Consider the following 15,923-nt stretch of genomic DNA (forward strand, 5'->3'; position numbering starts at 1 on the left):
CATTCACTTGCGTGCAATATGGGGCACCTGGATGGAAAGCGTGGACTGCGATTGCTTTCTCAACCATGTTTGAAGCTCTGAAACAGGAAGAAAATGTTATTACACAGTGACATGCCTTATTTTTTAACTGGGCGTGCATTTACATTTTTAATCCTTTTTTTTTTTCATAAATCTGCCTTAAAGAATTTGAAAAGTTAATCCGATCACCAGACTGTGTGGATATAAAACATACTGTATGAATATATGAGAAGCAGCATTCTATTTATTTAAAATGTAAAAAAAAATACAAATTACATTTACATGCTATGTGTGTGTGTGTATGTGTATGTATATATATATATATATATATATATTATATATATATTTTATCTTAAAGCTGCAGTTTATGTTAAAAAATAATAGAAATCAATAATTATTTTGGTTAAAAATGATTCGAAATCAATATTTGACTAAGTACATAACCAGACAGTGTTCAAAACTATCACCTTACTTTAGGCCGATTCACAACGGTTATCTTATAATAGTGTTTTCTAATTTAAGTGGTACTGGTAAGTTTTCGTGGAAATTCAATCGTGGTGCCGCGTCATCACATCACGTCTGTATACATAAAGAAGTTGTCCCGGCTACTAGATTATCACATGTGAGGATCCTGCAGGTGGCGGATCGTTTATAGCCTTTTCTCACAGCAGCTAGAATAATTAAATGTATCATTTTGATGGCGGATTGTAATCCAAAAAGGATTATGTGTTTATGAAACACATGTGAACGAAATTAAATTATATTCCAGTTTTAAATGTGCTTCTGATTACAGATAGTCTGGGTTTACACAAGATTTGTATTTATAGACAACCAGTTCGAAGGGAGCGTAATTAGCTTTTTGGGTTAAAATAATTTCTTAATACGAAATTTGAATGGTATGACAATTAGAGATTAGATTGAACAGAAATTTAAATCTACTTGCTAATAAATACTCATAGTCATGCAATGCTGATGTTGTTAACATTAATAATTTGAGAATAAAGTATAACAATAATAATAATTTGCACTGTTTAATGTGGTATGAGCTAACCGATCTTTAGATTAAATCACCATTGGTAGCACGATTTATTGTAATGCTTTTTTCCTCAGTTGGTCAGAACAAACATGTTACAATATCCATAAAAATTCTCATTTGGGTCATATATTCCAAGAGTAGGCTGTGATTGTAAAGTAAGGTAAATATCCACATCGGTGCTGTGACTGAATGGCACACATATTCCTCAAAACATCAAAAGATTCATCCGCGCCGGTGCACAGCCCACGCAAGGAAGATAATTCCGCACACAGCTGCAATTGCAGGTTTTCAAACAGAGATGGCGACAGAGAGGCAAAACTTATGGACTGCAGCTTTCATAAAATTGGTTGGGAAAAAATGGGCACAACAAGGCCCTAGTCTAAATTGTAGTCTATCATATCGATCCTTTGCTGTGGTAAATCGTTTGTTTCTGCAGTTACAAAGGAGTTTTTTGTCAGTTTGTTGGCTTTGAGCTTAAAACATCGATTCCCTTTGAGCTATTTTAGTGTGTTTATGTGAAACAGAGAAACTGAGCTTGTTAATGGACTCCCAAATAAACAACACCTAACCTTGAGCAGGCGTAGCTGTGTAAGTATGTGGTTAAACTTTGAGTTTACACTTTACACAGACAGGACGCGTTCCCGATGACTTTCTTCATTTCAGGAGAAGATTTTGAGCCTCGTTTCAGCTGAGATTCAGTTGCCTTTCAGCGGACCGCTCGGTTGCCAAGCAACGCCGTCAGGTTACTGCCTGTGACAGTTGCAGCTCGTCGCGTTGTTTCTCTCTCGCGCTAGTTGACACACAGTCTGAAGGGTTTTGCAAGCAGAGCTTCTGCGAATGTCTCTCTGGCAGCTGTAGTTTCTTAATGAGTGAGGTAAAGTTCCTTTCCTAACTGTGGCAATTGGTAAGAGCAACATCTGCTGCACATTGCATCTCCTACAGGCCGTTGTACATCGACATACACGCGCGAGAAGGCTAATCTGACCAAGATGCGAGACACAAATAAGAGTTCTTGTCTCCTCACTAGTGTATTTATAAATAAACGATCCCTCCTGGCATTTCTAGCCTTAGTATGTTTGTTTATAGCTGTTAGAATAGCATACTTCCTACTTTTTCTTTAGGCTAACTACAATTACACTACACTACAGATTTTACTATTTGCTATTTATTTTTATTTGTTAATGTCCATTTGTATACTTGTTACTATTTGTTAATAAACCTAAATAATAGCATTAAAAACGGAGACCGCTACAAAATGATCAGTTTCTTTGTATTTACTATTTATAGGTTAATTGAACATTTTTGTTATATAAAGCAAAAAAAAAAAAAAAAAAAAATAAAAAAATAAAAAAATACTAAAATAACTTCAAAAACAAATATAATGCCAAGAAAACAAGTTCACATTTATATAAAAAATAAAAAACTACTAACGTTTTAAATTGACTTCAAAAATAAATATTTGGTGTAGTAACTCCAAGCACAGCTTCATTATTTGAGGTCTGAAAACATGGCATATTTTTTTATTATTTTGAGTTGTCATTTTCTACAAATAAATTAATAAACAATATTTTTATGTGGAGTTGGTGAGAAATGTTGTAATTTCTCTAGTTTACAGAATAAAACAAAAATGTTTATTATTATTATTATTATCATTATTTTTATTTATTTTTAAAATGATTTTTTTCCAGAGCTGCATATAATGAAGGCTTCAAATAATAATCCTTGATAATATTTAATAAAACTAATTATTTTTTTATTTTTATTTTTTTTATATTTTCCCCCCAGAACTGCATAGAATGACAGCTTAAAATAATAATATTTGTTAATTTTTAATAAAAGTAATTAAGTAATAATTAACTAAAATAATTAGTAAAAATTATATAAAATGAATAATTAAATAAAATAATAATAAGAGACAAATTGAATGAAATATATACTACTATAAATATCTTACATCAAATTGTCTTATACCAAACTTACTTTTGGTTTTTAATTTGTTAATTTGCAGTCATCTTGGACCCAAAATGTATATCAGTGCAGAAAGTTTCAAGATGTTCTCAAAAGCCAGCTGAATTGAATCTGTGAGACAATGGACCACACAAAGTAATTGCACCATTAACAGATGAGAGAAGAGCAAACTGGGCTAAAAGATAAAGGGGGAGCAAGAGAGCCTGAGCGAGTGAGCGAGCGAGAGAGCGAGGGGGAAGGAAAGAGGGAGGGGAGGTGAGAGGAGTGCACGCAGTAAACGACAAAATGCACAGCGAGTAACGGGAACGTAAGCTGTCAGTGTCCTGAGCTGCACACAGATCGCATTAAAGGTAAGCAGAGCAATGCTTTCTGTGTGTTTGAATGATCATGTTGCTGAAATACCCTTGATGCTCTGCAGGGTTTCAAGCTTTGTTTTGTACGGAGGAGACAATAAGAAACAGAGCAGAGGAGAGAGGAAGAGAACTGCACAGTTGTGCAGGAAGAGCAATAAATCATCTGTTAGCAGTTTAGACGGTGATTTCCGCAGCTGTTTAGAGGGATATCGAACTGATCTGTGTGTGTTTGTGTGTGTGTTTCAGGATGTATCGACCGTCGCAGCACAGTGTGTGTGGAGCCTGACATTCCTCACAGGGCTGTGTGTGATTGTCCCTCCTGTTTTCTGACCATTATCACTGCGCCTGCTTCATTGGCAAGTGTGTTTGGACATCTAACCCCCCTCCACCCCCCACTTCCTGAAGCCTGTCGCCACGACAACCATGGACTGCGGATTGCGTCTGCCGCCCGTCATTGAGGAGGTCTTGGAACCTGCAGGTGTGTGTGTGTTGTGTGTGATGCATCTACAGGTGTTCATTTGTGCATGGAAATAATTCTTGTTTTCTCTCCCCCTACCTGCATCTGCATTGTTACCTGGTCTGTCATGAGGCAGAAGGTTGGTTGGAAGGATGAGACTGTCTTGCTGTCTTTGTCTGATGTTAAATAGAGACAGAGAGAGCAGTATCAGTTTCAGTCAGAGGAAAGGTTATGTGTGTATCTTGGTGAAGACAGATATGTGTAGGTAAACAGAACCTCAGACACTGATATTAAGATGTGATGGTGGTTTTCTGCTTACAAGTCAACTTGTGCAACTGCTAGTAAAATTGTGTTAGATATTAACATTTATTTTAAGATAATATGTTTTTGAGTTAAACTTATTTTTCTTAAAGGCACAATATGTAAGATTTTTTTCATTTAAATATCCAAAAACCAATAGAACGTGTTATATATTTTGCTGACTTGTGTACTTACATTTTCCCAAATGTTTCAAAGAATGTTTAAATAAGCAATTTTAACTAGTGACACGGACCGTGTCCATAGTGTCATTGTGTCGCCTTCCAATGATGTCATAACCCCTCGATTTCCGGTTTTGTTTTCTAGAAAACATGGAAACACCAAAGACACTTTAATAAAAGCTCCGCTGCATTCGTGCCGTGTGTCACGCTCGTTCAGTGGCCTTGTTTCACTTCAACAGCTTTCAGCCTCACCCTGCTTCATTCTACTACGTTAATAAATCTTTAGATCATCTATGATCATGATTTATGCCCGAGTCTCGTTGGATTGTGGGGATGAAGACCACAACTCCCATGATTCCACACTCAGTCATGGAATCATCCAACTAGCTACAGGGTCTTTGTTTATTTTGAATATGTGCCCTCTAGCGGCAAAAAATTACGTATTGTGCGATTTTTGTTTTGTTTTTGAAATCGAATAAAATTATGTTACTTTTAATATGCTTATTTCACTATTATTCAATAATAATAATTTCCCAATAGGGTAAAAATAAACCGAGAAACAGTTTTTCTTAGCATGTTTTAATTATCTTTTTTGACAGTTTTTTTTTAGGTGTTTTATTTATTTATTTTTGTTTTACTGGAAAGACATGGATTAGGATTTTAAAAAAAAAAAAAATCATAAAAAAAAGCAACAACAACAATAAAAAAAAAAAAAAATAATAAATTGTAATGCCTTAATGCCTTCATTATTATTATTATTATAATTATTATCATTATCATTATCATCATGTTTTGAATAATTGTGTATTATTATTATTCTTATTAACTTAAAAATGTATTTGCAAAAAATATAATAATAATAATAATTTTGTAATATATCTGTGTATTATTATTGTTATTAATCTATCCATGTATATTATTCTTATTTTTATCAACTTAAAAATGGAATTGTAATAATAATAATAAGAAGAAGAATAATATGATAAGAATAAGAATCTGTAATCTATCTATGTGTATTCTTATTTTTATTAACTTAAAAGATGGAATTGCACAAAAAAAAAAAAAAAAAAAAACAACTTTTAAATACTTTTGAGGGTATAAACTTTCAAATAAATTAGTCGCCTCTCCATATTAAGAGATAGGGAAAATATTCAAAATAATAATCTTTAAAAAAAAAAAAAAAAAAAAAACTTGTTTACGAATTACCTTCCATCATAGCTCTCAATTAACATTTGTGCCTAAACATATTCAAACTTGCCAAATTTTGACACCATTGATTCTCATGCTTCTCATAACCAGTCTTATCAACCAACCAAGTTTGATGTATTGTGGTCTGCTTGTGTGTGTCTGCTTGTAAATTAAGCCTGTTTTGTTTTCACATGCTGTATATTTGCAAGTAAATGGAGTAGCTTTGTTACCATAGATGGGAAGGCTTTGAAGATGTGCAGAGAGGGATGATGGGAAACCAAATACTGACTTTCAGATATGTTACCTGCTCACTGGGGTGTTGTTATGAAACTATCATGTTTTGAGTGTTTGGGTGCATATACTTATAAGCACACTGTAATGCTGCAGATTTCTCCTTGGAAGGGCTTTTATGTCTTAAATAGCTGTTGTCTGAGGACTAGAGGGATTGTTTTAAATGGTGCGTCTGATCAAAAGCAGTGCCGTATGTGATCTTCAAAGCTTCAATCCCACCTTGTCTATCTCCATTGCTCCTTTGCCAGAGAACCTCACCTCCTGTGACAAGACGCACAAGGATTGTTTTACTTGATCTTATATGGTGTTACCGCAGTAAATTGGGACATATGCTTCTGTAGGTGGACCTGAGACGGAGAGATAGATTGAAGGAGGTTTAAAAGCTCCTACGGTGTTTGGGGAGTAAGAGAGGATCATTTTAACACAGCACTTCCATATCACACTCCTTATTTTCAGTGCTTCCATGACAATTCCTTCTAAATGCCCTGCTGATTTAGCCAGCAGTGATGGTGCTGCCTACCTCTCCTCCATCCACCAGACGCCCACATGTTCCACATTATTCGAGTGCCACTTGCATTCCCTGTCCTCCCCCGGATGATGAAAACACACGTTCTTTCTCTCACCACCCACATCCTTGGTGCCATAGCATTTACAAAGTTTAGGTCCAGTCAAACCTCAAAACTTTTTGTTACCGCAGTTCATTTACATATAGAGGCCATTTCATGCCTGTTTGAGTCTTGGTTCATGTGAGCTGTCTTAGAAAACGTCACTGAATATTGATGTCAAGAGATGGAATGTTAGGAATTTCTATGCAGTCTGTTTTATTTCTTTTCCCTCTGATTGAGAAGTCAGTTTTTGACTCGTCTCTCAGTTAGTGAAATCTGCACTCACAATAGAAGTCAGTGGTGCATTGCAACATGAAAATTTTTAAATACAATACACACTATTGTGAAAGTATAACAAGACCTACATTATACATCTCATCATCTCAGTATGAGACAAGTGTAGTTGCATCATGCTAGTCACAAACATAATTTTTGAGTTCATGTTTATTAACCTTGTCCGTGCAAAGTTTATTTAAATTTTTAACTCTTGTCATGACCATAAAGTTATTAAAAAGAATAGAATTTGCTGAAAAAAATCTTACCACCATCACACCAAACAAGTAAAAAATCATCTTTTCTCTTCATCCGAACAGATTTGTAGAAATTGAGCATTACATCACTTGCTCACCAATGGATCCTGAATGGGTGCCGTCAGAATGAGAGTCCAAACAGCTGATAAAAACATCACAATAATCCACAGAACTTCAGTCCATCAGTTAATGGCTTGTGAAATTAAAATCTTCATGTTTGTTAGAAACAAATCCATCATTAAGATGTTTATAACTTCAAAAAGTTGCTTTTGGCTAAAATACAAGTCTTCTGCTTGTCAGAATTAGGAGAGAAATATGCACAGATTAAGCACAGTTTAAAACAAAAACTGTTTTGACGGCACCCATTCACTGCAGACGATCCGTTGATGAGCAAGTGATGTAATGCTTAATTTCTGATGAAGAAACAAACTCACCTATACATCCTGCATGGTCCATTTTCAGCAAATTAAAATTTTTAGCTGAACTATTCCTTTAATCTATTACTTTCACATAAAATTCAGAAAGATACCAGAAAGGGACGGTTTACATATCATCTACATAGAACAGTCATTTAAAATAAGATTTTGGACAACTTTGCAGCTCAAAAGCATTGTGCTTTTACTATACACTTTTTGTTTGTTTATACAATCTGAAGTTATTTTCTTTGATAAGTGACAGCATACCACAAAAACTTATTTTGAACCCAGAACATTCCTTCGTTCTTTTTTTATATGTTGTTTACATGAATGACACAAACAAGGCATACTGCAGTTTTCCTTCCTCCAAATCTTCCTCTCCTCCTTCCTGCGGGTTTCCTCTTCTGTCGCTTGCTGACCCCATCTCAGATGTGAGGAGTGGCTCTTTAAATGTTCCAGAAGAGCTGACAGCAGGAATCTCAAGGGCAGTTCAAGTAAAATCACGCTCGGTTAGCAAGAAAAGTTACATGCAGAGAGAGATAGTGTGTACGCGCCACACGGGTAAGTTAGGGCCCACACACACAGAAAAAAATCTTCCACAGAGAGCTCCAACGTTGAGAGTTTGAGAGATCCATCTCAATTTTCTTTCCTCCTATTTTTCTGCTGTGTGTGTGAGTTTTGTGTGCTTTTTCTCAAAACATTAAATCTGAATATGACCCATTTTACTTCTCTAATGCATCATTGTTCTAAAGGAAAAAAAGGCTGTTCTTCATAATCTTTCATCAAAAGTTTATCCACATCTGAAATTACTTTGATGATGATGTAACCCAGATTGCATAGATGTGGGGAAAATATTATTACCCCTCTAGATTTTGACAAAAACTCACTGGCATTATGCTGGAGTGTTGTGTGAAGTTGCCAGGAAATTTCTGTGTGGTTGTTAAGGTGATCTGAGTGGTTTATAATGTTGCTGTTTGGCTACTAGGCTGTTTTAGGTTTAATTTTTTAACCTGACTGTTCCATGTCAACTCAAGCATCACTTTTGCATTCATGTCCGTAAAGGTGCAGTATGTAATATTGACAGCTAGTGGTTGAAATGGGTACTGGTGACTAAATTCTTAATATTGGAGAGAGTTGTTTTTCCTGGCCCTCCTCCTCAGACTCGACTCTCACACGGGTTTCCAGATTGAGGACACTTAACAGGAAAGCGCACAACTGAGAATGGAAGGTGACGAGTCCTACTCTGTAAGTTGATGAGTTGATTTATCCGCATTTTAGTATGTCTCTGGTCATAGAGATTTTTAGATGGATGCCAAGGCTTTTTTGGTTGGGTAGAATCTGCCATCCAGTTTGTTTGCTGGCTTGAAATTGCTGCAATATGCTGTATTTTCCACCAACTGGCAACCCATGTATTTGGTAAATTGGCAGTGGGCAGAATCACACAGTTCAAATCAAAAACAGACATTCCAACACGGAACACACATTTCAAAGTAGAATAACTGGCTGTAACATTGTTTTTCAAAGAAACAAGTATATGAACTTATAATGTTTACTAAATATGCTTTAGTGCAGTCAAAAAAGTACATACAGCAGCTTTAATGCATTGCAATAACCATTACACCAAGTAAAAGTATTATAATTGTTCACCATTGTTCTAATGTATAACATTTACTGTTCACTGAAAGATTGGTTTGCTGTTTTTTACATTATATAACTCTGATGACGATGTTGTGTATGTAGGAAATATTGGGGCTTGGACAGGGGGTTGTAACCATGACAACAAGGCGAGAGCACGTGAACTCCTGCAAACTTGAATGTCATGAAGCTCCTCCTTTTTTGTCTAGAGTGAGAAAACAACAGTCTCGTTTTCCAGTGCTGCTTTCTCCTCTCCGTCTCCCTTTTTCCTGCTTCCCACTTCCGCCCCTCCTCCATTTTTTTTTCTTTCTCTCTCTTTCCCTTTCTCTCTCTTTCTCTTTCTCTCCTCTCATTCTACCTTTCCTCCTTCCATGCCAGGATGGAGTCGACGTGAATAATTCATGCCTCTCCTCACTGCACTAGAAATGTGACACGCTCTCTCTCTCTCTCTCTCTCTCTCTCTCTCTCTCTCACACACACACACACACACACACACACACACACACACACACACACACACACACACACACATTTAAAGCACTCTAATTGCTGCTGGGACCCGATGATACCTCACTTAAACACAACTCTCTCACCCTTTTATGCCACAATTATGCAGTCTCCTATATAAATCTTTTATACCAGCTTCATGGTGTTATGACACTTTGGTTTATTCTCTTTCTCGTTCTTTAAGAAAAAGCGTTTGGTTTTGATGTTTCTCTCTGAGAATGAATCCGATTTGGAAGGACAAAGTCAGTGTGACTTCTTTGTATGCGAGGCTTGTCTCACAGTTGTCTGCGTGTGTGATGGTCAATGATGTGTGTCTGTAAGGGTTTCGGACTGGACGGCTCTACCACATAGCGGGCGAAAAGCTCAGATATCATGCTAACAGGACCAACAGAGATATTTGTGGTTTGTTCTTAATCATTTAAGCGCTTTTGTTCAGGACTAGGGAGCCTCTGGCTATTAAGATGAAAGATTGATCAAATGACATTAAATCATTTTATCACACATAACAAGTAAATTTAATTCAAATTTATAAATATTTAATAACAATAAAACTATTATAAAGCACTAAATGACAAGTAAGGTCAAGACTCTTTTGTGAATCTTTTTGAATGATTCATTTAAAAGAACAGGGTTACCAGTGTCATTTTTCCATGAATCAAAAGTTACAACCCACATTGTCACAACCCTTCATTTTTGCATGTTGGAAACCCTGGAAAGTGCTCTTTAAACAAGATCATATCAGATTAAATTGAGTTTGGACAGGTACAAAGCTTTCCACACTAGATTTAAATAATTATCGACCATTAAAGTTTTTTACTTTTTTACTTACTCATTACACGTATCAAAGTTTGATGTGATGCTCTCTGCTGCTGTGGTGATATCTAGGTTGTCATCACTTAATGAGAACTAATTAACAGTTGCACAATAGAGGAGAAGAGAGCAGGCATGGATACATAATTGGGGTGTTTGATAATGCATAATCCTTCCCCACCTGTTAGGCCTTATTAATATTCCTGAAACAAAGGTCTATTCTTACGAGCGGATGCTGATTTACATTGTGTTAGTGTGCGTTTACATACGAGTCTTTTAGGGCTATACAAGCATTGTTTAATGCATGTTTTTGGGCGTATCGCAATGTAGAATATGTCACTCAACACCCTCCTCTGCTCTCTGCAATGTGTGCTTGCAATATTAAACCAAAATTGACCCTGTTTTCATGCTTAAAAAATGTCCTTATTGTGCATAATTCATCAGTGCACATTGTTGTAATGGAAAAAAGCCTTTTGATATTTAATCAAAACTTTCCACGTCTCTGAAATGACTCATTTTCCTGTCACTACAAGGCTATATGAAAGATTGTGTTGATTATTCCAGTTAGTGCTGTTTCTTATAAGAATGTTTTAGAAAAATAGGAAACTTTGTTAATTATTTAGGAACTTCCATGCCTTTCCAACCCCATATGACTTTATTTTCAATGTGAAACAGAAAAGAATGTCATGTGGACATGTGGAGCTCTAAAATTGACAAATATGGCACCATAAAAGTAGGGGTGCTCCGATTTATCGGCTACCGATCACAATCGGCCGATAATCGCTTTGGGATGATTGATCGGCGGTCTCTAAAAAGGCCGATGTCATAAACCCGATCTCAAGCTGATGATGCGCCTGCAGTGAGAGGTTTGGCACAACATGCAGCGGCACCGTCTCTGTCTGGCACGGGTGAAATAATTATAATGTTACATTTCTTCATTAACTTATAAAGTAATTTGAAAACCTTGTGTGAGAAGTAACTTCACAAACAGCGGGAGTGACTCACTGCGCGCTCTCTCTCTCTTTCTCTCTCAAAATACGCAAATGGCTTCAAATCACCACACATCGTGTCTGACTATAAGCCAGCTGCACAGTTGACACAAGAATTGTCACTTCCACAATCGAGGCAGTGTCACATTGTCACAAAAGTTTATAAATTGCATTACTTTTTAATTCTTGCCTGTGTTTAACCATTCAGGGCTCTCCTGGAGGCCGTGAGCTCATGCACACTCACATTACTCTGTTTGCAGTGCGTATGCGGTGTGTATTTCTTTTCACTGCACTCATGTAAACGGATTGTTAACGGAAAGCGCTCACACTGCACACACAGTTGCGGTCAAGCAGCACGTCTACAGTAGTGTAGAGATCGTTTCCTCACCAAGCGCTGAATTAAAGTAACAGCGCATTGTTTTCAGCAAATATAAACATGGATTGACATGTAAATGTAGTAATTACACCATACATGCATATTATTAAAGTCTACTGTGTTTCACAGTCAACACACATGGCTTTTTGGCTATGTTTAAAGGGAAAGAGCACTTTTAGATAAACAAGGCAATAAGATGGCACTCTTGGAGGTTCTTTATGAACGGCAGGATTGCTTGTAATAAATATTTTAAAAAAGGAAAGGCAGTAGAGCTGACTATTTCTGTCAAAGGTAAGTTTCTGATAATGTAAGAAAAGTTGTTTAAATGTCTTGCCACATGCTTGAGCAAATTAATACATAAATCTAGAAGTAAATGCAAAAGTAAAAATATTGAATAATGTGTTGCTTATATTTATTGTGTTTACACATATCCGTTAAAGATGGTATTACTGTACTGTGTAAAAAAAACAAATAAATTGCAATGCTGAAAATGCATGTTCAGTGACAATGTTTGGATTTGAAATCAAAATAATGGATAAATGTTGTGCTTGTGCCTTTGTGATAAACAGCCAAGGATCAGTAGCGGACTCTTCTGTGAAAGCACAGTACGTGCTGCTTCGCCTCTCAAAAGAGTCACCTAAGAGGGGAATTACCCCATTTTCAAAAATGAAATTCAGGCCCTGAATGAATTTCAAAAAATCCTGATTGGAGTGTCAATATATATATATATTTATAAATGATAAAAAGAAGCCTTTAAAAAGATCGGTACCGGTGATCGGATCGGCAGATACTGCTTTCTGTGATCGGTGTTCGGTGATCTGCCCTTAAGAATCCTGATCGGAGCACCCCTACATACAAGTATTGCATGTGACTTTTCTATATTTTCCCCTGTCACTTAAACTCAAATTTTATTTTGCATTTGTATGCATTGTCATGCCAGGCTTGGTGTTAGTGATGCCAAATTGCAGTTAGTTATCATGTGTCTTGCAGCTATATCAAGTTTGAATATGCAGAAGAGCAAATTTTATTATTGAATACTTAAATAATTTTTGCCCTTTTTCTTACTCAAAGCTGGAAACTGTCCCCAAAAGCACCACAGCACTCATTATTAGGATTTACTTTTGTGTGTGTGTGTGTGTCTACATTCACTTGAAGGTCGCTGTAGGTGACAGTTTCAGACCCCTTTCCCATGCATCTGTTTTTCACCACAGCTGTCAGTTTATTAACCGACAGGCACCGTTTAGCCAGCTCAGTCTGGGTCCTCTTTGCAGAGACTTTGCAGTCTATACTTACCCTGTGGTTTACTGCAGACTTATACAACACCAAACACCGACCGCATCACTTCCCTTAGTCAGAACCCTGCAGCTAATGCTCTAGGAGCCCGCTTGACTTTATGAGCAGCTGTTTAGCATTGTCAAGTGCAACTTTTGACCCATTACTGAAGATGCATTTTGAAGCACTTTAACCTCTGCACAACACTGCAGCTGTAGTGCTTGTTTCTGGCACGAGTTTACTGTGGAAAAACAGCTTGCTGCATTGCAGTCATGCTTTATTAATGAGGAGGAATGCAACTTAAGTAGAAAATGCCTTAAGTGTGTGTGCAAGAGTCTAGTTTTTTAGGTTAGTCTTTGTGTTTTGTGAATGTACGTGTGCTGATGGTGTTTGCTCCTTGATTTCCCAGGAGGCTATTGTGACTGTGTCCATCATCTTTCTTCTTCCCAGCGCAGTGCTCAGTTTATTAATGATGTTTAGACTCTTATTTTCAGTGCAGCTCATATGGTGGTGACAAGCTGAATTAAATTAAGTGTTTAAATATTATTTTTGGATTTGATGAATAGCTTGAGACTTTGAGGCTGAAAGGCGTGTTGAAGGATGTATGTGTGTGTTAAGGTTAAGGTTAAGGTCAGTGTAATGTTACCCTTGGCTAGCATTGGGAGTGAGAACAGCGCTATAAACAGGAAACTGATGTCACAGTCTGGATTTTAGCCAGACACGGGCTGATCATGGACAGAAAGTGCACATGTACGTAAAGTTAGTGTGTAATAGGGGTCTTTCAGGCCAAGAACTAAATTCTGGCTGATCCCAAAGCAACGCTTGTGACCAGAATGACATTAATTTTCTGAGCTCATGGGAACTCTGAGAACCAGACGAGATCTATATTTGTCTGTGTTTGTGAAGGGAGTCTTTGCACATCAACATTTACTGCCACTAGTGAAATTACGAGCCTCTGGACATGGTCTGAAATGATTTCATTTGATTATTATCTCCAAAGTGCTCATTTGCAAATTAATTGTGTCAGTTGTTTTGTAAATGAATGTTCTGATTTCAGAGCTGGGTTTATATTCCACATAATACATTTCTCATTATTTTTATGCAGCAGCAGATTCCATCATGGAATTGTAATCAGGCAAAATTGCACAAATTAAGGAAAAGACTCTCGCTTTCTCCTGAGCTATGTCTGTTGAACAAAGATGCCTATTCTTGGGCTGTTTTTATGAGGAATCGTCATACATGAGAAAATCACAAGAATCTGAGTTCAACAGGAAGTGAGGCCTCTGTCATGTCACATGGTGTATGATGTTATTACAAAAATATTTTTTTTTTTTGAAAAAAAATCAGTTCACATGTGTTTTATATTCTGTGCAGTGTGACTGTGAGTTGCATGTACTTTTTGATGCAGTATACAGTACAGTTGGAGACTCACTGTAACCATTAAACGAGTATATGCATTTTTTAAATGAAAATTTTTATAGTATATTTTTAAAATTTAGTTTTAAATATGATTAAAAATGATTCTTATATATTGTTTATCAAGTCAAGGTTTCTTGCACAAAAGCATTTTTTTTGTTGTTGTTTTTAAGTTGTAATTTAGACCCTTTTCTAACATGAACAAGAAGAGATTGCTTATGATATAACCCTTTTAAAAGAATAGTTCCCCAAAAATGGAAATTTTCTTATCCTCAAGCCATCCATGATGTAGATTATTTGTTCATCAGAAAAGATTTGGAGAAATGTATTCCATCACTTTGTCACCAATGAATCCTGTGTAGTGAATGGGTGCCTTAAGAATTTGTTTCTTGTAAATACGCAGTTTCTCCTTGATTACTTGTGGATTGTTGTGATGTTTTCATCAGCTGTTTGGACTCTCATTCTGACGGCACCCATTCACTGCAGAGGATCCATTGGTGAGCAAGTTATATAATGCTAAATTTCTCCTAATCTGCTCAGATGAACAAATAATCTCATCTACATCTTGGATGGCCTGAGGGTGAGGGCCATTTTTGGGTGAACTGTTTCTTTAAAAACGTTATATATAAAAGTACCCAGAGCTATAAGTTTTGTATCAAAGATCATAGACTGACAGCACTACTTTGTACTAACTATTCAGAAAACCACTGAGGCTGCTGTTGTGTAACTGCTTTGCCTTATTCGTCCTGAGGAATGCTGCATGATTGCGATGTGCGTTGCGTATCCAGTGATTGATCCAGATGTCTGTCTGCGTGTAAAAATAAGTATCTGTCCCCACAGAATAATTCATAGCTCAGATATGCTGGATAAAGCTGATTGGGTGCTATCAAAGCTGCCTATAATCCTCAAGACCCTGCCTTTGCTGCTGCTTCTGCCTGTATGTGTGTGTGTTTCCCCACTGGTTCATTACTATTTAATATATGTTTCAAAGACTTTAATCTGCAAAGCATGATCAATAATACAGCACAGGGCTCATTACAGGGGAATATATATCATTCAGGAAGAGAGAGGGAAGTGAGAGAAAACAAACAAGGGGAAAAGAGAAAGAGGGAGTAAATGAGAGAATGAAAGATGTAGGAATGGTGGGGGAGGAGTTGCTGGCAAGACAATTAATTTTCCGCACTGACAGATTCTGTTAATCCCACGCAGGCATCTGATTTAAGAGGATCAGAGAGGTGAATCGTCTAGTCAGGTCTGGCATTGCTGACCGTCTCTGTGTCCTGTGTGTGGACCTCACGTCGTTCAAAAGCATTATCCAATATTAAAAAATGTCCTGGCTCTTCCAAGCTTTATAATGGCAGTGAATGGCTGTTGATTTTTTGAAGTCCAATAAAGTGCATCGATCTTTAATAAAAAGTGCTTTGCATGGCTCCATGCTTGTGTATGACAGTTAGCGGAAGATAGAGATTATGGTTTATAAAGTTTTAAATATGGATATTTTTCTTGCACAGCTGCATCAATTCACTTCAGAAGGCCTTTATTAACCCCCTGGAACCATGTGGGGCACTTTTTATGAT

The 15,923-nt window shown here is 36.7% G+C and overlaps 1 protein-coding gene across 5 annotated transcripts in view; it reads left to right on the top strand.

The window, feature by feature from the left end:
- Positions 1-1,406: 1,406 nt before the first annotated feature.
- The window catches only part of LOC109063937 (coiled-coil domain-containing protein 136-like), a 31,200-nt gene continuing 16,683 nt past the window's right edge, over positions 1,407-15,923 (top strand). For 3 of the 5 annotated variants that reach the window (XR_006154471.1, XM_042721825.1, XM_042721828.1), the window contains exons 1-3: positions 3,218-3,372; positions 3,622-3,853; positions 3,969-3,971. Coding sequence is in view for 4 of the 5 variants with exons in the window: in XM_042721825.1 (XP_042577759.1) it covers positions 3,799-3,853; positions 3,969-3,971 (58 nt within the window). In the remaining variant the exon portion in view is untranslated. Of the gene's footprint in view, positions 1,643-3,217; positions 3,373-3,621; positions 3,854-3,968; positions 3,972-15,923 lie in introns of those variants that run through there. The other 2 variants (XM_042721826.1, XM_042721827.1) reach the window with 2 other exon arrangements.

The sequence above is a fragment of the Cyprinus carpio genome, chromosome B4, assembly GCF_018340385.1.
Source record: "Cyprinus carpio isolate SPL01 chromosome B4, ASM1834038v1, whole genome shotgun sequence".
Taxonomy (NCBI): domain Eukaryota; kingdom Metazoa; phylum Chordata; class Actinopteri; order Cypriniformes; family Cyprinidae; genus Cyprinus; species Cyprinus carpio.